General features: G+C 48.3%; 1 protein-coding gene across 1 annotated transcript; it reads left to right on the plus strand.

Annotated features, from left to right (window-relative positions):
• Positions 1–1378: 1378 nt before the first annotated feature.
• Positions 1379–23397, plus strand: AHCY (adenosylhomocysteinase). The gene is made up of 10 exons (XM_049868992.1): positions 1379–1512; positions 7770–7960; positions 9191–9266; positions 10893–11042; positions 12842–12954; positions 13375–13582; positions 13674–13761; positions 13861–13978; positions 18718–18912; positions 22504–23397. Exons 1-10 carry the CDS (start codon positions 1485–1487, stop codon positions 22633–22635), a joined length of 1299 nt encoding a protein of 432 aa, XP_049724949.1. The 5' UTR covers positions 1379–1484; the 3' UTR covers positions 22636–23397.
• Positions 23398–25026: the final 1629 nt, after the last annotated feature.

Below are 25026 nucleotides of genomic sequence, written 5' to 3' on the forward strand. Positions count from 1 at the left end.
CAGAGTAAGAGGAAAGAAGAAGATCAACCCTTGAAGGTGCTTGGAGGAGGAGGAGGAGGAGGAGGAGGAGGAAGCTGCTCAGGCCAGAGACTGAACCCTGCCAACAGTGGGAAGAGTCAGAAAAGTGGAAGCCAACAGTGTGGGCAGGAGTATTGGGCTTATCAGAGAGGTAGGTTAGCACGCAGGGTGACGCTTTTGGATTCAGTCAGGTTCCCCGATGACCTTGGCTGGAGCAGTTTCAGACAGTAGCATCACTAGGGAGTGCAGGGGGTGCGGACCACACCGGGCGACACTGTCAGAGGGGGTGACACCAAAATGACTGTCTATAAAATTTTTGTGCAGTGTTTCAGAAGAAATTTATTATTTTTTTGTAAAAATATCCCCGTAGTTATAAAACAAAAAAAGTTTTCGTAGTAAAACGATACGCTGATTTCCTTTTGGAACCTTCTAAGGTGCTCAGTCAGACGCTTTGAATCACATCAGACGCTTCGAATCACATAGTTTCACCTGCAGGGGCTCCAAGCACCTGCTGTTGTTTTAATTGCTGCTGGTGTTCTAATAGTTGTTGATTTTGTCAAATTTTCTGGTATTTTAGGTACAATATTGTCGTAATTATCATGCGGAGGGGGGAGCGACACCAACCCTAGTGATACCACTGGTTTCAGAGAAGACCTGGGAGTGGAAGTGGAGGCCACACAGCTGAGGACTGAGAGGTGAGAAAGTGCAGACCAGGAAGGGAGACAACTCTGAAAACGTGGGATAAGGAGAGGAAGATGGGCTAGCAGCTGGCAGATAAGGAAGTAGGGGAAATCCTTGAGAGACGTTAAATGGTCTTCATGTGGCCAATTAAAAACCATTTTAAGCACGAAATGAATACCATGAATTGTTTGATGATTCCTACATACGTAGTAAAAGTATAAAGAGATGCACACAAATTTCTCTAAACTCAGGACAGTGGTTACTTGGGGGGCAGGGGGAGAGGTTCTGGGATGTGCTGGGTACCTGACATATTGCAGCTTTCCTTATACTCTATGTGGTAGGTACCACTGGCCCATTTTACAGACAAGGCAGTTGAGGCTCGGGGAAGTGAACTGGCCGGAATTCCAGTTCCTCTCGGTTTAACGTCGGATTCAGTGGCTGAACGAATGAAAGAACGGCCTCGGGCTCGCTCTCCTGGCTTCTCTCTGCGCACTCTTCCAGGATTCCGTACTGCAGGTGGCTAGACCGCACCGCCTAAAATCTGGACCTCGGCTCCTCTCTCAGCCGATATCGAAGTCCGTTCCGGCCCCGCCCCAGTGCATTGGGCTCCGCCCCGGGCGGTTGAGCCCGAACGGGGCTCATGAATATGCAAGTAAGAAGATATTTAAAGGCGCCGCCAGCAGGCGCAGGTCCCTACCCGGCGCCGCCCGCCCAGTGGCTCTCCCCATCACGAGGCCCGGCCCCCTTTGCTCTTGCCCCTCACTCCGTGCCGAAGGGCTGCCAGCATGTCGGACAAACTGCCCTACAAAGTCGGTGAGTTCCAGGACATTCAGCCGGCTGCGTACGCTCTGCGCCTGCCGGAGGGCCTGTACCGGGCGGCGCTCTCTGGGTACTCAGGACCCCTTGAATCGCAGGCTCAGCGCTATCCTGGTTACGCGAGGCCGCCTGGGGCTTGGAGTCCTGGCTCCGCCGAGAGCGCGTCGCCTGGGGCCGCCGCGGACTACAAGTCCCGGCGTGCGCTGCGGGGCCCCGGTGCAGCCGCGCGGGCTGCAGAGCAGTGGACCGGCAGTGTGTTCCGCACGGAGCGGGCCTGGGCGGGCTGGGAGAGCACACCTGGCCATGGCCTGGGACAGTCCAAGGGATACCAAATCCTGCTTCTTGGGCTTGGATCGGACCCTGGCCAACTGGGACAGTTGCTCACCTTTCTCTGGGCCTCCGGCAGGGAAGGGGAAGGCACTGAAGCCTTAGAAGGGCACGTGAGGAGAGGCCTGGAGAGGGAGGCCGGCACTGGCCCACCCGCTGGGGACTTTGCGCTAGTTACCCACCTGGCCAACAAGGACAGTTACGCAGAGAATTTCGGGGGGGAAAAAATGGAGTGGTTAGAGAAATCCTCCTGCTCTCCCACGAATTGAAGGCTGATAAACGTTTATTGAGTGTTTACTGTGGGATTGGCACTCCCTTCTAGCTTTATTCTGGATTAATTCAGTTTATTTTCACAGCTCTTTAGGGTAGTGACTGTTATTTTTCTCAGTTTACAGATAAGTATACAGAGGCAGGAATAAAGGTGACTTGCCCACAGTCTTGCAACTGAGAGGTAGTGAAGCAGGATTTGAATTCAGGCCGTTTAGGCCTCAGAACTCACTCTTTTAACCAGTGTATAGAAATGTATTTACACTTGGAGCAACCCTAATACTTTTAACCAAAAAACAAAACCAGTTCAGGCTGTTTTTTTTAAAGTAACTTCAAGACACTCGAAGAAAGGTACCAACATTATGGAACACTTGCTGTGTATCTGGTGATTTGCATGTGTTTATACATGCAATCCTTATAGATGGACATTATTATCCCATTATACTGAGGAAGAAACTGAGTCCCTGAGGGAAAGTGACTTGTCCAAGTTGGTACAAAGATTTTGTCAAAATAGTAGCTCACGAGGTAGCTGCCAGAGTAAACTGTTGTCTTCATTATGTGGATGTTGAAACTGAGGCTCAGAAAGTTTAAGTCAAAGTCACATGAGTGGCAAGCTGGGATACGGGTCTTGTCATACTGTGGAGAAATGAGTGGGTCAGGGTTGGGAGCGATTGGGTTGTTTGTAGGAGGTCCCTGTGAGGCTAGGAGACGGGCTGTATTTGGAAGTGGGGAAGCTTGACTGGTAGGGGTGGAGGAAGGAAGCACCCATCAAGAAGGATATGCTATGTGCAAGACCTTGCCCATATTGCACCTTCTTTAATCCCCTGGGCACATAGCAAGGTAGAGACGATTATCTCCCCTTTACAGATGAAAAAACTGAGGCTTGGAGAGGGTCTTGCTGTTCCTGTTGGCTTGTCCTGGGACAGGTTTTCCATGAGGACAACAAGAAAAGAGTTATTTTTAGCTACAAGGACAGGTGGTAGTGGAGGAGATGGGATTCACCAGGACAGGACACAACTCATTGTTTCCTGTAGCCGGGCTCCCAGGAGTCTTGACACGGCCTCTGGCAGTAGCCCCACCTGGCCACCAATCACTGATTGGCTCTGAGACCTGGGGCAAACCCCTCTCTGGGCCTTTTCCTAATTGGTAGATACTGGGGGTTGGACTCGCTTCAGATTTGTTTCATTTTTTGCCACCCTGTCCCATGCTGGCCCCTTTCCTGTACCTTCTCTCATTTGGGCCTAACAACAGATACAGTTAGTAAACATTTACTGACCCCTCCTCTGCCAGGCCCTGCTGGGCACTGGAGATACAAAGGTGACTGAAAGACCGGGGTGAGACAGACACGCACATGGTGCAGCATTATTGCCTCCATTTTATCAGGAAGGAGATCTGCCCCCTTCTTTCCATCTCTACAGCCACCATCCCAGTTCCAATTACCCTCTTCACAGGTCTCCCTGGGTTTCTTGCCCCACGGATCCTTGCAGCAGCCAAAGGGGTCTTTTCAAAGGACAACTCTTGTCATGGTTTTTCCCTTAAAACTCAGTTGGCTTGCCACCTCACTGGGAATAAAATCCTGACTCATCTTTTTACTCTCTCTACTCAGTCATGGTGGCTTACTTTCTGTTCCTCCATCAAGAATATGGAGCCCTGGTGGTGCAGTGGTTAAGAGCTCAGCTGCTAACTGAAAGATCGGCAGTTTGAATCTGACAGCTGCTCGTTGGAAACCCTATGGGGCAGTTCTCCTCTGTCCTACAGGGTCGCTATGAGTTGGAATCGACTCAGCAGCAAGGGGTTTGGGTTTTTTTTTTTTCTTGTTTCCAGGTTTTTGTTGAGTACCTCCTATGTGCCAGGTATCAGGTGCTTGGGGAGGAGCCTTTCAGGCTAAGGAAACTGCTTGGGTAAAATCCCTGAGGTGAGAATGAACTTCTCACCCTGGCTTGTTGAAGACAGTAAGAAGGTCCTTATGGCTGAGCAGTGAGTGATGAGGAGATGGGGGTGGGAAAAGGAGTGGGCTCTCAGATCATGTGAGGAGGTAGGGTTTTATTCACTGGCAAGGGAGGCCTTTTTTTTTTTTTAAACACTTTAGCAGAGGAGTGGCAGTAATAGGACTTAAGTTTTAAAAAGCATGCCTGGCTGCTCTGGGGAGCATGGTATGTGTAAGCAGGGAGATGGAGGAGGCTGCTTTTATTATCCAGCTGAAAAGTGGTGGTTTGAACAAGGGTGGTGAGACACAGTTGGGTTGTGTTTGTATTTGGGACATTGAGCTAACAGTGTGCTGATGGGTTGGCAGAGAATGAAGGGAAAAGAGGAATCGAGAAATCTTCTAAGTTTTTGACCAGAGCCACTGTTTGAATGGTGGTTTCTTTTCCTAAAGTGGGAAGGACTGGGGGAGTAACAGGCTGGGGAGGGGGGGTACAGGGGATCACGACTCAATGTTGCCACAGCCATAATAGGTGCCAACTGCACGTCCAAGTGGAGATGCTGAGTAGGCAGCTGGATTTATGAGTTTCAAGTTCAGGGGAGAAGTTTGGGCTGGAGATAAATACGGGGGAGGCATCACCCACCATGTAGAAGGTTTTTAAAGGCATGAGACTGGATAAGCTCATGGGGTAAGAGAAAAGGGAGGCCATGGAGTCCTGAGGGCTCTCAAACATTAGAGTCTGTTAGAGGAGGAGGTAGGGAGGTAGGCAGAAAACCTCATGAGGACAGTCATAGTAGCCAAGTAAAGGAAGGGTTTCAAGGCATTTGGTAGGCTTTGAGCATAGATAATTGCCAGTTAGATTTGGCAATCAGGCTGGTCTTTGGAGACCTGAGAAGAGCTGTTTCAGTGGATTAGTGAAGTTCCAAGGAGGTAAGAATCAGGCGGGCTCATGTCTTGTAACAGAAGAGAATGCCCAGTTTGTAGCTATGTATGATGAGGACTAGTGGATTCTATGGAAGGAAAGCGGCATAGTTCTGAATTCTCAGTGAATTGGGAAGTAAGGTGGTCAGTTGACCTGGAAAAGGTACTGAAGGTTTGGGGAGAGGAGAAAGGAGAATAAATTTACTAGGAAAATGTAATTAGGTTGCTGGAGTGTGCTATGTGTCCCCTTGAGATTTGTGGTCAAATGTCAGGTGAGATCTGTTGGTGTGGTGCTGATTTTCCTCCTGCTGGGTTCAATGGCTTAGTGCAGTGGAGGGTTGGGTTTAACTAGGGTGGAGTTTTGCTAAGCAAGTTCTCAGAGGGGAAGAGGGCAAAGAGGTTTGTGAAGCCTTGATGATTGGAGGGGGGAGGGCAGTGGGATCCTAAACTGTGGAAGAAGGAGGCGAGAATATTGGGGAGGGGACTGGTGCAGGACAGGATATTGGTAGATTTAATGGATTCAAGGTTCCGACGGGTGCAGCTTTGTTGGATTTGGGCTGTAGAAGGACTTTAGATGGGGCATGGCCCGAGTTGAAATCAAGATATCCAAGAGAAAGCCATTGTCAGTGATGGCCTATCAAAGGTGTGGGGCAGTGGGACTGGACCCTCCAATGGGGGAGGAATATTTCATCTCTAACATTGTTTAGATGCATAGTTGAAGGCAGACTGGCTTAGTCAGTTTTATTGTCTTTAACTGAGAATTTTCTACAGAGAATACCCCCCCACCCCCACCCCTTGGATGATTGTCAGCATCTAAGGTTAAAGATAAAATTCACCAGGAGTCCCAGGCCTCAACCCAACCTATTGGTCCCGTTTTCCAGGGAAGATTTACAAGTTTGCCAGTGGATTTTATCATTAAGGAAGTGACCTAGGATATGACCTTCAGGATGGACCACTGGGCTGGGGGAGGGAGGAGGGTGAGATCATTGGAGGAAAGAGTATGGAGATAGTCCTGCCTGAGAATTGGACAAATTTGAGACATTTGGTGTGGTAGATAGAGGCTAAAACATAACCTTTATTACTAATAACATCTAAGCCTGAGGACATAGATTAGTATGAAAGCCCAATGAGCCTGAAAACCAAACCCCACAATTAAGCAGCTACCTACCAGTTATAGGTGAGCCTGGTCAGGGCAGGTCTCTCTATGTGGAAGAGTGGAGAATACCTGCCTCTTGCAGGCAGGCTTGCTGGTGCCTGCAAAAAAGGAAGAGCTGAACTGAACATGCCCAGTTTATTCCTCCCAAGTATCTAGACAAGTCACTCTACCTCCCCTGGGGCAGAGAGTAGCCAAGGGTGTGAGACTGATGAGCTCCTTCCATGCGGAAAGAAACACCAGGGATGGGGAAGAAGCATTTTCACATATTCAGGGAGGTCAGGGAACTTAGAATCCGAGGTGTTAGATCATAACATCTACAGGTGTTGAAGTCACCAGGAGTGATAACTTGGACTGGAAGATGGAGAGCCAGGAGCTTAAAAATCTTGAACAAATAAGCAGTGACCTGGAGGTTGGTAGGTATCAGCAAAAAGGGTAATGGGAGGTATAGCCTGATAGCTGTTTTGCAGAGGGCACTTGTCTGGGTTGTAATGTTCCTGAAATTATTTAATTTTGTTCTCCCATAAGACTGTAAGCTGCAGTTAGGCAGGGACTATGCCTTTCTTTTTTACTGTGCTATCGGGTCGCTATGAGTCGGAATTGACTCGATGGCAGAAGGTTTTTTCAGTAGGTTTAGGTGAAAGTTTACAGCTCAAGTTAATTTCTCATTCAGAAACTTATGCACATTGTTTTGTGACGTTAGTTGCAATCTCCACAATGTGACAGCACACTTCCCCTCTCCATCCCGGGTTCCTTGTGTCTATTCAACCAGTTCCTGTCCCTTCCTGCCTTCTCATCCTGCTTTAGGATAGAAGCTGTCCATTTGGTCTCGTAAATCTGATTGAACTAAGAAGCACATTGCTCATGTGTATTATTTTTTGTTTTATAGTCCCACCTAATCTTTGTCTGAAAAGTGGGCTTCCAGAATGGTTTCAGTTCTGGGTTTACAGCGTCTGGGGGCCGTAATTTTGGGGGTTCCTCCAGTCTCTGTCATACCATTTAAATCTAGTCTTTTTACATGAGTTTGAGTTTTGTTCTACATTTTTCTCCTCCTCTGTCCCAGACTCTGTTGTGTTCCCTGTCAGGGCAGTCATTGGTGGTTTCTGGGCACCATCTAGTTCTTCTGGTCTCAGGCTGGTGGAGTCTCTGGTTCGTTTGGCCCTTTAGTCTTTTGGGCTAGTATTTCCCTTGTGTCTTTGGTTTTCTTCATTCTTCTTTGTTCCAGGTGGGATGGGACCAACTGATGTATCTTAGACGGCCGCTCACAAGCTTTTAAGACCCCAGTCACCACTCACCAAAGTGGGTTGTAGATCGTTTTCTTTATAAACTGTGTTATGCCAGTTGACCTAGATGTTCCCCGAAACTATGGTCCCCAGGCCCCAGTCCTAGCTACTCTGTCCCTCAAACTGTTTGGATGTGTCTGGGAAACTTCTTTGCTTTTGCTCTGGTCCAGTTGTGCAGACTTACCCTGTATTTTGACTGTTGAAGCCCTAGGGCCCTGGCTCCATGAATACTTGTTGAATAACTAAGAGAATACAGGGACCAGATTGCTAATCCTTGTATTTTGAGTCCACAAGTAGCTCAGGGTCTTCACGCAGTGATAGCGCTTCATGATTAGTGGATGATGTGACTCACAGAACTTCATCCATCTTGCCCCTGTAGCTGATATCAGCCTGGCCTCCTGGGGAAGAAAGGCCCTGGACATCGCGGAGAATGAGATGCCAGGCCTGATGCGCATGCGGGAGATGTACTCAGCCTCCAAGCCACTAAAGGGCGCCCGCATCGCTGGATGCCTGCACATGACTGTGGAGACGGCTGTCCTCATTGAGACACTTGTTGCCCTGGGTGCTGAGGTGAGGCCCACAGCTCTGTGACTCAAGATGGGTGCCTTGCCCTCTCTGGAGCCAGCCAGGGTAGAAAAAGACTGTGTAGGGAAGGGGAGAAGTCCAGGTGTGGTGCTGACCTCCAGACTTGTCACTTGGGTTTTCTCTCCCATCTCCCAGTGCTGTTACCCTTTGTGGTGACTGTTCCTATGTAGACAGGTTTTCTCCCTGACAGGGAAGATGGCCTCTGACTGCCCCCAATTCACATCCCCCTGACTAAGGAGCCTCAGCAGGAAAAACTCTACTCCAAGGTCCCATTTAGCTGTCTAAAGACTGACTTTCATTGGCACTTGTTGGGTCATGTGCCTTTCTTGGAGCATTCATTGTCTTGAAGGATGGGGTACTCTGATTGGTTCAGCCTGGGTCATGTGTACCAATGATTGAAAGCTCTTCCAAGCTATCAGGGAGTTAAGGAGCAAGGTGGTTCCCCAAAGGGGAGGGGATGCAGCGCAGCTAAAAACAACAGTACTTTAAGCTTCAGTCCTCAGACTGCTTCTTTCTTTTCACTCTCTTGGTGGTCTAGTTTTATGGCTTAAATACTGTTTTTTATGTGGTGAGGACTCCCAAATATATGTACTAGCCTGAATTTCTGCCAGGAACCCTAGACATACGTGTATCTAGCTATTGATGCGTCATCTCCACTTGCAGGTCTAAGACATCTCAAACTCAACAAGTTCAAACAAACTCAAGAGAATTTCCTCCCTTCCCGTTTTCCACAGCCAGTAAATAGAAACTCCAGCCCTGTGGGTCCTGTCAATTCAAGAACCTAGGAGAAATCCTTGGCTCCTCTCTTTCTCTCACCCCACAACTAATCCGCTCCGCAAATCCTGTCACCTCACCCTTCAGAATATGCCCAGAATCTGATGCTTCTCATCACCACCCCTGCTCCTGCCACATTTCTCACCTGGACTTATGCAACAGCTTCTTCACTTGTCTGCTTCTTCAGCCCTTTTCCCCTACAGCTTATGCTCCTCACAGCACCAGAGTGATGTTTTAAGATATAACTCAGATCTCACCTGCTCTGACTCCAATCCACTCATCCAGGGTCACCAGCCTGTAGTTGTGGAGCCAGCTGGGCCTTGATCCCAAGTCTCTCACCCTCTCACCCCAGCTCCAGGGCTTTCCCCTCTCCCTGCCCAGGGGCCCTGGTGCTTCTGAGCCATCAGTGACCCAGCAGCCCTGTCTTGCTGACTCTTCTAGGTACAGTGGTCCAGCTGTAACATCTTCTCCACCCAGGACCATGCAGCAGCTGCCATTGCCAAGGCTGGCATTCCAGGTGAGTCCTGCTTGATACCAGCGGTGTGGGAATGTGTGAAGGGACTCTGCCTCTCCCTGTTTACTCCACTGACTTCTGTGAGGACAAGCTTCGCTACAGCAGGGGAGAGGAGTCGTGGCCACAGAATTCATAGTAAAGAGCTGTTTTGTCCCACTTTCCTCTACAATCCTATGGAGGGTGAATATTGGCCCAACACAAGTCATGTGACCAGGAAGAGTGGAATCTTATGATTGGAAAGCACATGACATGGAGGCAGAGTCTCTTAAAGGAAGGCTGTGGGTCTGCTTCCAGAGGAACCAGGGAGGCATATGGACAAAAAAAAGTTCCAAAGGTCGTTGCCTGGTTTCTGGTAGTCTGGCAGGGAAGGGACTTTTTCACAAGCTGCTGGAGAAATCGGCACATGTCTGGCTGGGCTTGCGGAATGGAGTGGTTAGCTCTGATGGTAATTAGATAAGCTATTCAGGATTCCTTTTAACCAGGGACAGGTGGAAGGTGGAGGGAGGGAGGAAGGTGGAGGAGGACTCCTCCAGAGACTGACCAGGGCTGGATAGGCATCTCCCCCATTTCTCAGCTTTGCCTTGGCTTCATGGCCCTCTTCGGGGAGAGGCCTTGTTTTCAAGGCTATTGTCTTGTTTAGGAGGTGGCTGTACCTGCTTGGCCGGCATGCTTTACTCACAGGAGGCTCATGGGAGCCTCACACCTGTGTCCCAGTCATATCCTATAATGGGAGGAGCCTGGTCTGGAGGTCAGGAGCCCAGTGTTCTGATGCCTGCTCTGGAATGCCATCCTGAGTGTCCTGGGCACATCTGAGCCTCTCTGGCCATCTGTAGCTGATGGATGGTGATGCCTGTCTCGCTGGGTTTCTGTGAGGAAAAATGAGATGGGGCATGAAGCAGTTTTGAGTAATGGCTGGCAGAAAATACTCCATGCATAATAGCTGCTATTAATAATTTTTTGGCAAGACATAGCTTGAGACTACCCACTGCAGAGGCTCTGGGCCCTGAAGTCCTTTCGGTGGATAATGAACCCTGGATCCTACCTCATGGGTGCCGCTGAGTATGATCCCTACTCCTGCAGCTGCCCCATCCCAGCAGCAGGCATTGGAGATGGGAGCGCTGGCCACTGTGGGTTGATGTTCTAGTCCCGAGGACCCAGGCAGGTGGGGGGTGGTAAATGAAAGAATTATTTCCAGATATTTATATGTGGAGCCCTGGTGGCACAATGGTGGAGTGCAACAGCTGCTAACCAAAGGGTCGGCAGTTTGAATCTACCAGCCGCTCCTTGGAAACCTGATGGAGCCGTTCTACTCTGTCCTATAGGGGTACTATGAGTTGAATTGACTCGACGGCAGCGCCTTTTTTTTAATATGTGGGGTACCATCTCAAATGACAAAGCTGAGGCTAAGAGGTGAAGCGATTTGTCCAGGGTCACACAACTGGTGAGTGGCAGAGCCAGGATTTGAACTTGGATCTCTCTGGCTCCAAACTGTTCTTAGCACTGCTAAGTCCTTAGAGTCCTGGAGGTGTTACGGATGGGTATTAGGAGGGTATAGTATTGACTGCCAGGTGGCTCCCTGGAGCGGGAGCTGGTGGGGAGCTCAGGTCTGATATGCCTCTCGCCCTTCAGTGTATGCCTGGAAGGGTGAAACAGATGAGGAGTACCTGTGGTGCATTGAGCAAACCCTGTACTTCAAGGACGGGCCCCTCAATATGATTCTGGACGATGGTGGTGACCTCACCAACCTAATTCACACCAAGTACCCGCAGCTTCTCTCAGGTGAGCAGAGTGGATGGGTGGGCTGAGGGCTGGCTGCCTGAATGGGGCCTGCTCACCCACAGGCAGGCAGCAGGCCTGGCAGGACTCCCAGTGCCTTAAGCAGCAGATCCTTGGAGGATGACAGGCGCCTGCAAGCCTGCTGGGGCCTGGCCTCCTGACTTCTGATGGTGTGCGGCTAGAGCAGCTGGGGGAGGCCTAGCTGAGATTACAGCCTAGGGGCTAGAACAAGGGCTGGGCCCAGCACAGCTGGAAAGGAGGCAGCTTTGTAAAAAGCAGGGGCAGAAAGGGGAGCAGTGAGTGCAAAGGCCCCATGGCAGGAAAGGACTGACTATTCAGGAAACAGAAAGGAAGCCAACATGGCAGCTATGAGTGAAGGGAGTCAGGGAGTATTATAGGATGTGGCTGAGTTTGATCCTGAGAACAAGAGGAAGTATTTGGAGGGTTTTGAAAAGATTTCTCTGAAAATATACATGTTAAAAATGACTGGTGGTGGTGATGATTGCACAACATAGTGGATATAATTAATGTCACTGAATTGTACATGTAAAAATGACTGAATTAGCAAACGATTTGTTAAATTATTTCACAACAACAACAAAAAAAATTGGTCAAAGAAGGGGGAAAAATTGGCTGCTGCTGGTTAGCAACAAGATAACTCAGTTAAAAAATGGCTAAAGGACTTGAGTAGACATATCTCCAAAAAAGATATACATTAGTCATTAGGGAAATGCAGATCAAAACTACAATGATACCCTACTTCACACCCGCTAGTATGGCTATTACCAGAAAAACGAGGATGTGGAGAACTTGGAACCCTCATCCTTTGCTGGTGGGAATGGAAAACAGTTTGGTGGTACCTCAAAAAGTTAAACATGGAATTACCATATGACCCAACAATTCCACTCCTAGGTATACACTCTAAACACTTGAAAGCAGAGACTCAAATATGTGTGTACCAGTGTTCACAGTAGCGTTGTTCACAATAGCCAAAAGGTAGAAACAACCCAAATGACCGTCAACAGATGAATAGATAAACAACATGATAAATACATACAATGAAATATGATTCAGCCATAAAGAGAAGCAAAGTCCTGATAAATGTTATGACCTGGATGGATCTTACAAACATTATGCTGAGTGAGATAAGTCAGACACAAAAGGACAAATATTGTATAATCCCACTTACGTAAACTATCTAGGGTAGACAAATGCACCAAAAGTTTGTTAGTGGTTACCAAGGAGCTGGGCGGGGGGCGGGGGAGGAATGGGAAGTTAATACTGAAAGTGTATTGAGTTTCTGTTTAGGGAGATGAAAAACACTGGAAATGGCTATGGTGATGGTAGCACAGCATGGTGATTATTAATGTCATTGAATGTATGCTTGAAAATGGTTAGAATGGCATACTTTTTGTTGCATATGGCTGCTGGCTGCTGTGTGGAGGATGGATTATTTCAGGGAGACCAAGAGAGATGATGGTGGCAGTAGGGATGGAGAAGTTGGGAGTTGGGAGGTAGACTAGGCTTGATGATTGGCTTGCTCTTGAGGGGGCATCAAGAGTGGCTTCTTCATGCACGCCTGGGTGACTGAGTGGTCTGTGGTGCCATTCATAGAAATGGTAACCCAGAAGTAAGAGTGGCTTTAAGTGACAAACATGGGGAATTTGGGTGAGTTCAGGTGTAGGCTCTCTGAAGCTCTCAGGGCCTCATCCCAGAGGCCTCCCCATCCCTTAGCAGCCCCTTCCTGGCCTGAGTAAGGATAAGGGTTGAACCTGAGGCTTCTCCGTTCCTCTTGTGTTTAGGCATCCGAGGCATCTCCGAGGAGACCACAACTGGGGTCCACAACCTGTATAAGATGATGGCCAATGGGATCCTGAAGGTGCCTGCCATCAATGTCAATGACTCGGTCACCAAGGTGAGCCTATGGGGCAGTGACAGCTCCACTCTTGGCTCAGGAGTAAGCCCTTGAAGAAGGGCCCCAGGAAGGCTGGGGACATGAAACCCTCATTTAAGGGGGAAAAGGGGTTGTAGACTGAGGGTAATGAGTCCATTAAAGAAGAGGAGAACTACCCAGTGAGCTTCAGAGTTGAGTTTTTGAGGAAGGCTATTGGACCAGCAGAGAAAGGCTTGCAAGAAGGTCTTGGAGCAGATCGGGATAGACGGGTATGTGGAGGGATTAACTATAGAGAAGGAGTCACAGAAGATGGTCGGCTGAAGGCCCACCAAGCTAATATGCTGAGAGTGGGTCCAAGGCTCCTGGGCCCTGTGAAGACTCTGAGGCTCAAGGAGGCCTGGCCTTGAGGGCCCTTTCACCCCCTGCACCCTCTCCTTTCAGAGCAAGTTTGACAACCTCTATGGCTGCCGGGAGTCCCTCATAGATGGCATCAAGCGAGCCACAGATGTGATGATTGCGGGCAAGGTGGCAGTGGTGGCAGGCTATGGCGATGTGGGCAAGGGCTGTGCCCAGGCCCTGAGAGGTTTCGGGGCTCGTGTCATCATCACCGAGATTGACCCCATTAATGCTCTGCAGGCTGCCATGGAAGGTACAATAGGGTGAGGGTTGGCTGCCAGCCACTGGGGCCAGAGGAGGGGCAGTGCCACCTCAGGTAACCTGAAGCCACTGTTTCTGCACAGGCTATGAGGTGACCACTATGGATGAGGCCTGTCAGGAGGGCAACATCTTTGTCACCACCACAGGTTGTATCGACATCATCCTTGGCCGGTAGGTGCCAGGTGAGGGTCTTGGAGCCTGAGGGAGGGAGGCACCCTGGGGCTGCTCTTTGTTCCTGACTGTCTTCCATGGGCTCGGGCTCCTCAACAGGCACTTTGAGCAGATGAAGGATGATGCCATCGTGTGTAATATTGGGCACTTTGATGTGGAGATTGATGTCAAGTGGCTCAACGAGAATGCTGTGGAGAAGGTGAACATAAAGCCTCAGGTGAGAAGCTCCAGCCCTGCTGGCAGGGTGGGCAAATGGAGGGCTTAAGAGGGGTGAGGCCGTGGGCTGGCCACCATGGAGGGTAGATAAGGAATCTGGGGCTACCTGGGCAGTAGGATGGGGAGAAGGAGGGCCTGGTTTCAGATCCGGGCTTGAGGTGTTGGGGGAGTCTCAGAAGGTTTTAGGCAGGTGAGATGCACATGGTGAGATCGCTGTTTTAGAAACACCTCTCTTGCTACTGTGTGGAGAATGAAAACAGTAGAGGAAGAGGGGTGGCAAGGAAGCTATTAAAGGTTGCTCTTATAAGAGTCCTGGCGGGGGGTGATGACAGCCTCTATGTGGAGTGGAGGGAAATGGAGAAAGGTGGATGATGAATGGACTGGATGTGGGGCCAGGATGAGGGAAGAATCAAGAAGACACTAGATTTCTGGCTTGAACAGCTGTGTGAAAAGTGGGACCATTTACTGAGCTGGGAAGACGGAGTTGGGGAAGAATAATTTTTTTTTTTTAATTAATTTTTATTAAGCTTCAAGTGAACATTTACAAATCCAATCAGTCTGTCACATGTAAGTTTACATACATCTTACTCCCTTCTCCCACTTGCTCTCCCCCTATTGAGTCAGCCCTTTCAGTCTCTCCTTTCGTGAGAATTTTGCCATCTTCCCTCTCTCTCTCTCTTCCCATCCCCACTCCAGTCAAGAGTTGCCAACACACTCTCCAGTGTCCACCTGATTTAATTAGCTCACTCTTCATCAGCATCTCTCTCCCCCCCGCTGACATGTCCCTTTCATGTCTGATGAGTTGTCTTCGGGGATGGTTCCTGTCCTGTGCCAACAGAAGGTCTGGGGAGCATGGCCGCCAGGATTCCTCTAGTCTCAGTCAGACCATTAAGTTTGGTCTTTTTATGAGAATTTGGGGTCTGCATCCCACTGATCTCCTGCTCCCTCAGGAGTTCTCTGTTGTGCTCCCTGTCAGGGCAGTCATCGATTGTGGCCGGGCACCAACTAGTTCTTCTGGTTTCAGGATGATGTAGGTCTCTGGTTCATGTGGCCCTTTCTGTCTCTTGGGTTCTTAGTTGTCGTGTGACCTTGGTGTTCTTCATTTTCCTTTGCTCGAGGTGGATTGAGACCAATTGATGCATCTTAGATGGCCGCTTGTTAGCATTTAAGACCCCAGACACCACATTTCAAAGTGGGTTGCAGAATGTTTTCATAATAGAATTATTTTGCCAATTGACTTAGAAGTCCCCTCAAACCATGTTCCCCAGACCCCCGCCCCTGCTCCGCTGACCTTTGAAGCATTCATTTTATCCCGGAAACCTCTTTGCTTTTAGTCCAGTCCAATTGGGCTGACCTTCCATGTATTGATTGTTGTCTTTCCCTTCACCCAAAGCAGTTCTTATCTACTGATTGATCAGTAAAAAACCCTCTCCCTCCCTCCCTCCCTCCCCCACCCTTCGTAACCACAAAAGTATGTGTTCTTCTCAGTTTTTACTATTTCTCAAGATCTTATAACAGTGGTCTTATACAATATTTGTCCTTTTGCCTCTGACTCATTTCGCTCAGCATAATGCCTTCCAGATTCCTCCATGTTATGAAATGTTTCAGAGATTCGTCACTGTTCTTTATCGATGCGTAGTATTCCATTGTGTGACTATACCACAATTTATTTACCCATTCATCCGTTGACGGACACCTTGGTTGCTTCCAGCTTTTTGCTATTGTAAACAGAGCTGCAATAAACATGGGTGTGCATATATCTGTTTGTGTGAAGGCTCTTGTATCTCTAGGGTATATTCCGAGGAATGGGATTTCTGGGTTGTATGGTAGTTCTATTTCTAACTGTTTAAGATAACGCCAGATAGATTTCCAAAGTGGTTGTACCATTTTACATTCCCACCAGCAGTGTATGAGAGTTCCAATCTCTCCGCAGCCTCTCCAACATTTATTATTTTGTGTTTTTTGGATTAATGCCAGCCTTGTTGGTGTGAGATGGAATCTCATCGTAGTTTTAATTTGCATTTCTCTAATGGCTAATGATCGGGAGCATTTTCTCATGTATCTGTTGGCTGCCTGAATATCTTCTTTAGTGAAATGTGTGTTCATACCCTTTGCCCACTTCTTGATTGGGTTGTTTGTCTTTTTGTGGTTGAGTTTTGACAGAATCATGTAGATTTTAGAGATCAGGCGCTGGTCTGAGATGTCATAGCTGAAAATTCTTCCCCAGTCTGTAGGTGGTGGGGAAGAATAATTTTGCAATGGGGTATTGAAAAATGAGTTCCTTTGGAATATGTAAAATTTTATTTGAGTTACATTTACCGTGGAGTCATTTTTCTCTGATTATAAAAGTAATAAGGTGTTTCTGGAAGGCATTTTGACTTTGGATATCAAGAGCTTTATAGTTAAGCCAATTCTTTGGGCAGTCTTTCTCCTAATAATTGATCCTTAGGAAAGAATTAAGTATGTTCATAAGGGTGTTCATCACAGTGCTGTGTATCTGTAATAGGGAAAACTGGAAATAGTCTCACTGTTAGTAAGGTATTTTTTTAAAGCAGTTGTATTGTTTATTTTCTAATTTTCTATACTAAAATTGAACAGTTTTTAAAGGGGAGAAAAACCATATTAAATGGGGTATTTTGGTGCCCATGGGTATCCTTAAGACATTGTACAGAAGATAATAGACACAGACTCGGCTGACAAGCACCCGATCAGAGAACCACACCACAAGCCAGCCAGGAGCCCAGAGCCCCAGAGAGGTACCACACATTGACCAGTCCTACCCCATTGCCCTGAACTCCAGGTGGGGCCTGCACTAGCCTACAGGTGTCAGTTCCTGGCCAGGCAGAGGGCGCCTCCATCTCTCTGCTTGGAAGCCTGGCAGTCTCACCACGCAAGGGGTGGAGGAGTGTGCTTGTCTGGCAGCCATGCCTCTAAGAGCTAGTCAGGCCTTTCTCTGCAAAGGCCACATGGGGCTTCCTTGGGGCAATGGGTAACCCCTTCGCCAAGCTGTCCTCCAGAGTTAGACTCTATTCTCACCCTCAAGATCTTTGACTGTCCTGCCAGCCTTCCCAATTTCATTTTCTGTCTGTCCTCTTGAGGACCTGTACACTTGGGCCCCCTGGACCACTTCCTGAACACACCACTACAGTCCCTGCTTCTGTTATCTGTCTAGATGGCTCCTTTTTTTTTGGAATGGAGTGAATGCCTTTTCTTTGCCAGTTGAACTCCCACACATCCTTTAAGCCCCAGCTCCTCAGGCAGAGGAAGATGCCTACAACTCTTTGTGTACACTTCCTGTATAGCACCATCACCTACAGTTGGAATCAGTGGTTCTGGTCTCCCAGTTGTACCATCAGGGCAGAGTCCAGGTTGATGAATCCCTGCAGTGGGCTTGGCTCAAACAGTTTCAGTGAACGTTTACTGAATGAATACTGGTTGAGTATCAAACACCTTTCCTTAGGACTGTAAGGAGAGGCCTGGAAACCTGGGCTTTTGGGGAAATGTGTGGCAGTCAGCGTGAGGGATGAGGGATTGCAGGTGTAAGGATGGCAGGGGGAGAAAAACACATTTATGTGTGTTCAGGTGGTTGGGAGAGATGGAGGGTTGCGAGGATTGAGGCTAGTGATTTCCCCTTCTCCTTTGCTCTTTTTTTGCTCACTAAACCAGGAGTTCTCCAACCTTGGCGGAATCTGGCCAGACCAATTAAATTAGAATCTCTGGGAGTGAGGCCAGCATATCTTGATTTTTTTTTTTAAAGCTTCCAAGGTGGTTTTCGTGTACTGCCATGGTTGAGAGCTTGGGCATTCAGCTTTTACTAAGACAGTGGTTGGGAACATAGGATCTGTTCTCAGACTGTCCAGACCCAGATTATAGCCACTTTGTAGTGTGTGGCTCTGGGCAAGTGACTTAACCTTTTAAACTTCAGTTTTTTAAGGACCAATGTTGTTAGTTGCCATCGAGTCAGCTCTGACTTACGGTGACCCCATGTGTGCAGAGTACAACTGCTCCATGGAGTTTTCAAGGCTGTGACCTTCCGGAAGCAGATTGCTAGGCCTGTCTTCCAAGGCTCCACTGGTTGGATTTAAATCTCATCTTTCAGCTAGTAGTTCAGTGCATAACTGTTTGCACTACCCAGGAACTGCTTTAAATACTAAAACCTGTTGCTGTTGAGTTGATTCCAACTCTTAATGACCCTATAGGACTGAGTAGAACCATCCCATAGGGTTTCCAAGGCTGTAAATCTTTACAGAAGCAGACTGCCACATCTTTCTCTCCTGCACGAGGTGGCTGGTGTGTTTGAACCACCGAACTTTTGGTTAGCAGCTGAGCACTTAACCACTATGCCACTAGGACTCCTTTTAAGTACTAATGGTGGTATTTAAATCCTGGGTAGTTACTAGGGTTAAATGTGATTGATATATGTAAGGAACTTAGCACAGGCCACATGGGGATAATAATAGTAATAACAACAAGTTAATAATTTATTGAGTACTTAGCATGTGCCAAGCCTTGTGCTAAGTGCTTTATATCAGCTCATTAAATTCTCACAGCAGACCTGTGAGGTCTGTAGCTCAGAGTTGCTTAATAAATATTGGCTATTATTTTTATTATTATTTGGTATGTGCACCAGGCCCTGTGCTGGAGTTTGCTTGGGGCTAGGGAGGCCTGCTGGACAAGAGAGTAGGGTGGACAGTGGGTGCAGTGCCCACCTGCCCTCACCACTGCTCTGCCCACTTGCAGGTGGACCGCTATCAGCTGAAGAATGGGCACCGCATCATCCTGCTGGCCGAGGGCCGGCTGGTCAATCTGGGCTGCGCCATGGGCCACCCCAGCTTCGTGATGAGCAACTCCTTCACCAACCAGGTGCTGGCACAGATTGAACTGTGGACCCACCCGGACAAGTACCCCACTGGGGTCCACTTTCTGCCCAAAAAGGTGGGTTCCCATCTCTATCCCGGGCCAAGGGCCATGTGTCTGTCCCTGGGCTCCCTATGCTGAGATCATCAGAATTTAGAAATTGTTTGCCTGTCTGCCCTCACAGGGTCCTACAGGGCAGAAATCATCCTCCCCATTTGACAGAGGAGGAAACAAACCCAAAGTGGAAATGACTCCCTTGGAGCACAACCAGAGTGCAGGGCTAGGTAGTGGGAAGAGCATGGGCTTTGGAATAACCCATCAGGTTTGAATCTCAGCTTCACCACTTAGAGGCTATGTAACTGGGAGCAAGTTACTTAGCTTCTCTGTGTCTCCATTTCCTCATCTATAAAATGAAGGCAGTAGACCTCCTTTAGGGATTATGAGGGTTTCCTTAGATCAGGGGTCACAAACTCACATGCCCACAGGGATGAGGTCAGTGAGTGAAGGGGGCCAGGTGGGAGCTGACAAACAGAAGAGCACATTCGCCACTGAAAAGGGGTAACTGCCACTCAGTTGTCATCACCCTTGAACCTGAGCCCATTGGGCCAGAACTTCTGACCTTTTACGAGAAGCCAGACATCAAGATCTTTGTATGAAATACTTGATTTTTAAATCTAGGCACCTCATTACAATTTTTAAAAATCGCTTGGTGGTTCAGCCTAGACCGTCTGTAAGCTGAATGCAGCCCGAGGCTACAGTTTGGTGGCCTTAGAATGAGATGGTGCAGATAATACACTAAGCAGGGTAGCTGACTCCTGTGGTGTGTAGTCGGTGTAACCATGATGATCAGGTACTCTGACATCAAGTCCAGTGCTCATCCTAACACCCCATGCAGCCTGCCTGCCCCAGGGGTCAGAATCGCCTCCTTTTAAGTCCTGGCTCTGCCAGTGTCACCGGTGAACTTGGTGTTGCCATTTGCCGTGTCTGGGCCTTAGCTTCTCTAGCAGCTATGGTGAGAGTGACTCCTAACTCTTACAGACTTTTGCTTCTGGAAAGGCTGTGATGGAGGTTTCCATACCACCCCTGTTACCTCTTGATAGATTGGTTACATCAGCTGAGGAAGAAATAGGAAGATACCCGGTGCATTCACTCAAGGCATGGGACATCTGCCCCCAGCACCAGCCACCTCCTTTCCACCAAGTCTGCCTGGGACCCTGACTTGCCAGACCAAATATTTTGCCTATAGGAGCCTCAAGGGCTACCCCATTCTCTGCAGCCCACCAGGTCCCTAGGCTTGTTGTAGAGTAAGAAAGAATCCCCCCAGCCCCCATCTGATCCCATCTGGGGGAAATATGGCTATGAAGTTAGGCAAGGTTGGCTTCTGAAATGAGGCCGTGGTTGGTAACAAAAGAGGCAAAGATCTCGCCTCCTGCCCCAGCACTTGGCCTCATCCTTATCTTTTTCCTCCATCACTGCCAAAGTATGAGTTGGTGACAGGACACCCTCAGCTTCATGCCTCACAGGCCGTCTGTAGGCAAGGGATTAAGTATCTTGGTTAACAAGAATGATGGAGAACAGTCACCATTTATTGGTAAGATAACTGCTTGTATCAAGCACTTTACATACCTCTGATATTTGTAACAGCCATGAGAGATGAGTAATGGTTATGTCCATCCTACAAATGAGGAAACTAAGGTTCAGAGGTTGACTTCCTCCCATAGCTGTCAAGTATCAGGCCAGGAACAGAACCCAGCTCTATCTATCCAAGTTGTTAACCACTATGGCAGCCTTCTGGTGGTGGGGTACAAGGAGAAGGAAGGGCATTCTGGGCTAGGCCAGGCCAGACAAGTGAAGGGATGATTCATTTTGCACCCTGGGAATTAGAGGCCTTCATTCTGCCACTAGAACTGACCTGGACTCAGATGGGCCCTGGTCCTGCCTGTGTTTTGCTTGAGCCACATCACCATCTTCTCTGGGCTCCAGTTTCTTCATGTGTTAAATGTGAGAATAAACCCTGCCCTCCCTAACTCTTAGGGGCGTTAGTGAGGCTCTAATGAGACAACAGGAGCCCTGGCAGCACAGTGTTTAAGCACTCGGCTGCTAACTGGAAGGACAGTGGTTTGAGCCCATCAGCCTGCTCCTCAGGAGAAAGATGTGGCAGTCTGCTTCCATAAAGATCACAGCCTGGAAAACCCTGTATGGCAGTCTGTCCTAGAGGGTCACTATGAGTTGACTCCATGGCAATAAGTTAATGAGACAATAGAAGTGAAACCACTTGGGAATGGGCTGCCTGCTGCCAAAAGCTATCAGGCCATCATGGAATGAGAATTGGTGCCTCCCAAGGACAGGGGGAGGCCCTCCCCAGAGCTCTGTCTCTTCAAAGCTGCCCTGGAGGCCAAGGTTGAAATGATTGGGACAAGTTCTGGGGATTTGGAGCCAAATGGACCTGGGTTTAAATCCCAGCTTTGTCACTCACTAGCTGTAGGACCTTGAACAAGTCATTTCACTTTTCTGAGACTTAATTTCCTCATCTGTAAAGGGGGCATGGTAACTTTTTATTACCTAGGGTCCTTTTGCTGATAAGTGGAGAAAAAGGAACCCTGGTCAGACCACCAGTATGTTGGTTATTTATTGCTATTAACCCCAAAATTTGATAGCTTAAAACCACAAAGATTTATTATTCCCGTTTTTGTGGCCAAAAAGAATTTGAGAGTAGCTTAGCTGGGTGATTCTGACTCAGTAGTCTTTCATGAGGTTGCTGTCAAGATTTCTGTCAGGCTGCAGTTATCTGAAGGCTTGACTAGGGCTGGAGGATCCACAACACATCACTGTTGGCAAGAAGTCTCAGTTCCTTGCCACATGGGCCTTTTTATAGGGCTGTTCAAGTGTCCTCATAACATGGTAGCTGGTTTCCCTTAGAGCAAGTGATCCAGGGGAGACAGGGAAGAAGCCACAGTGCCTTTATGACCCATCCAAAGTTGCACACCACCAATTCTGCTTTACTCTGTACATTAGAAGTAAGTCATTCAAGGGGAGGGGAATTAGGCTCTACCTTGTGAAGGAAGGAGTGTCAAAGAATTTGTGGACATATTTTAAAGCAACTACAACTAGTTTAATCATAAGGAACTCTATTGGCTTTATAATGGAGAAGTCTAAGGCTCAGACACTGGATCCAGGGATTCACTGCCATCCAAGCTCTATCTTTTCTGGTTCATCTACATTCACTTCAGTTGTCAAATAGACTCACCACTCAGCTGAGACTGACAACCTCCCTGTTTAGAAAATCCCAGTGGTGCCCCTTTCTCCACCTGTCATGGAGAATATGTCCTGTCTATAGATAAATTCCAGAGATGCATTTTGATTAGCTGCTTGGGTCAGTTGGGACTGGGGGAGGGATGTAATTGACGGTCCCACCAAGACCACTTGGAGAGGAGGATGTGGTATGCTTCCCTCTCAAGGAAGGCAGCTGAGCAGCTGGGTGTGAGGATGGAATGACCGCAGGCTGGGTGTGAGGATGGAATGACCGCAGGCTGGGTGTGAGGATGGAATGAGGTAATATGGGTAATGCACATGTCCTTGTGCCCCAACGGAACAGTTTCTGCCTTTTTTAAGTGGCTAGAAGTCCCAAAGCATGACACTAATCTTGGCTTTTCCTGTGTTTTCCCCCAGCTGGATGAGGCAGTGGCTGAAGCCCACCTGGGCAAGTTGAACGTGAAGCTGACCAAGCTGACTGAGAAGCAGGCCCAGTACCTGGGCATGCCCTCCGATGGCCCCTTCAAGCCTGATCACTACCGCTACTGAAAGCCAGGCCTGCCCCTCGCCTTCCAACTGGCATCCCTGCCCAGGCCCCCAAAACAACTGGCACTAACTTTGAGATTGGGTTGTCATTGTTCCCCGTGATCACTCCCTAGAGCTGGTCACTCAGCCTTTGGTCCCCACTGCATCCCTCATACTGTTCCAGGTATGGCAAGGGGCATTGAGAAACCCCTCCCAAAGCCCTGGTCAACATGGAGGTACGAGGAGACACCTATAGGAAACCATGAGCTCAGGGGTCTTGGAACTGCTTACTCAGTCAGTCTTTAGGCAGTGGTCAGAGCCCATGCACTTTACATCTGAGTCCTCGCCTGGCCTTATGGACTTCACCCGGGTACTTGATTTACAGGCTTCCTCGTTCCTTAGCCTATGACGCATGAGAAGAAGCACTCAAAGGGCAGGGTGCAACTGTTAGAGTTTGAATGCTCCTGAGAGCCTGGCTTAGTGCTGGGCATTCTTTTGAACCTCTGGACAGTGAGGTTGGAACTTTTAGTCCCTATTTTACAGGGGTTAGAATAGACTTGTTAGGGGCCAGCCAAGAGAGCAAGAGAAGTGACAACCAGAGGTTGAGAGGGGCCAGAAAAATGTAAAAGCAGGTATAGGTCTGCCACTACTTTGTAACATGCTGGTTTCTGTCGCAACCCTGCGTTAAAAAGAAGTTAATTTGGTTTATAATGTGTTAAAGGACAGCAGGAAGGTGGGTTAATAAAAATTTTGGTGCCTAAAAGGATTTTGAGCCTTTGTTATACAGATAATCCACTACTATGAATGTGTGGCATGAGCAAGGGGTTATAGTCAAGTGGTAATAAACAGCAAGACGACTGGTCCAGAAGTGGTTATCTGCAGAGCGGATGGAAAGGGCCACAGGCAACTCCTTGGGCTTGGAAGTAAAGAGGGAAACTCATCTCTTCTTCAGTTATGTCTCTTGTGAACAGCTTATTTTTTAGTCCAATCATTTACTTGGTGAATTTATTATACTTTCTGTTTGTATTTATTTCCTCTACCTTGTTTTTTGTGTTTTTATTCATATTTTCTTCTCCCCATTTCCACTTTTCTTTGGATTGATCCAGTGTTCGTTGGGGGACTAGTTATTGAGCACCTACTGGGTGTTAGAGGCTCTGTAATCAATTCACTTATTCTCACAACAATCCTGTTATTATCCTAACATTATAGATGAGGGTGGAGACTCAGAAATTAAATTAGCTTTCCAAAACACAGTTTACAAGAGGCCTCACCATGATTTGAATCAAAGGAAGGCAGGTGGGAAGTTGGGCTTTGTCCCAGGTGTTCAAATGATCATTTACTGAACTCTTGTTCTGACCTTGGGAATCAAAGAAAAGCAAGACCCCACCTGGGAAGGGTACTGGAGAGAGGGCCATTCCATTGAATAGAAGGCCTGATGAGGGGTGCCGGGAGGTTCGAGGTCTGACTCCAGCCTGGCGAAATCTGAGCTAGAGGGAGAAGGCAGATGAACAAACAGCTTTGCCATCTCTTGGCACTCCCCTTTCTCTGTCCAGCTTCAGGATTCAGTGCCTGCTAGCAGCAGGAGAAAGTCATCAGAGAAGTGGTGGCACTTGAACTGATTTTTGAAAGAACTGAAGGTTTTTAACAGGAGGAATTGAAGGCAAGGGCGTTCTAGGCAGCAGGAACAGCTTAAGGGAAGAGTGAAGGTGGTGGTGGTGGGGTTATTTGGCTGTATGTAGGGAAGCCATGAGATGAGACTGCTGGGAAGGTGGCCTGGGGGACAGGAAAGGCCTTAAGGCCAGAATGAGGCCTTTGTGTTTAATTGTGGGGTAGCACAGCTCCTGGAATGTCCCCACCTGACAATTCCTTCCACAGTTGTGGCTTTTTGCTTTTATATTCGCAGACTTTGGCTGTGAGGTATTATTCCCTCGTGTTACTAAGGAGGAAACCAGTTCAGAGAGGCCAAGTAGTCTGGCCCAAGATCACAGAGTAGGTGGTGACGCCTGAACTTCAACTCTCTCATGCTCTCATGCGAGACAAATGGGGACTGGTTAAGTGAAGACTCTACTTGAGGCATAATGTTTCCACAGACCCGTTCCACTATGGAAGGTAGTGGGCTGGGCTTTGGGCTCTCGTTAGTATTCTCTTCAGGGTTAGTTGAGAGTCAAATAAACAAGTGAACATGAGGCACCTGAGGTTGAGGCAGACCCTTCCTCACAGCTCAGCTTTCCCAGGCTTAAGTCCACAGCCTCATGCTTGGTACTCCCTTGGCTGTATCGGGCTCCATCTCTTCTACTATTTGAGTGCAAAGGCATCTGAGTGACATAAGGAAGGCACTGACTGAGGGCTCACATTAAGTTCTAAAGACATGATGTCATGCAAAATCTTTGAGTCACATTCAGTGGCACGTGGTCT

Source organism: Elephas maximus, chromosome 25, assembly GCF_024166365.1.
Source record: "Elephas maximus indicus isolate mEleMax1 chromosome 25, mEleMax1 primary haplotype, whole genome shotgun sequence".
Lineage (NCBI taxonomy): Eukaryota > Metazoa > Chordata > Mammalia > Proboscidea > Elephantidae > Elephas > Elephas maximus.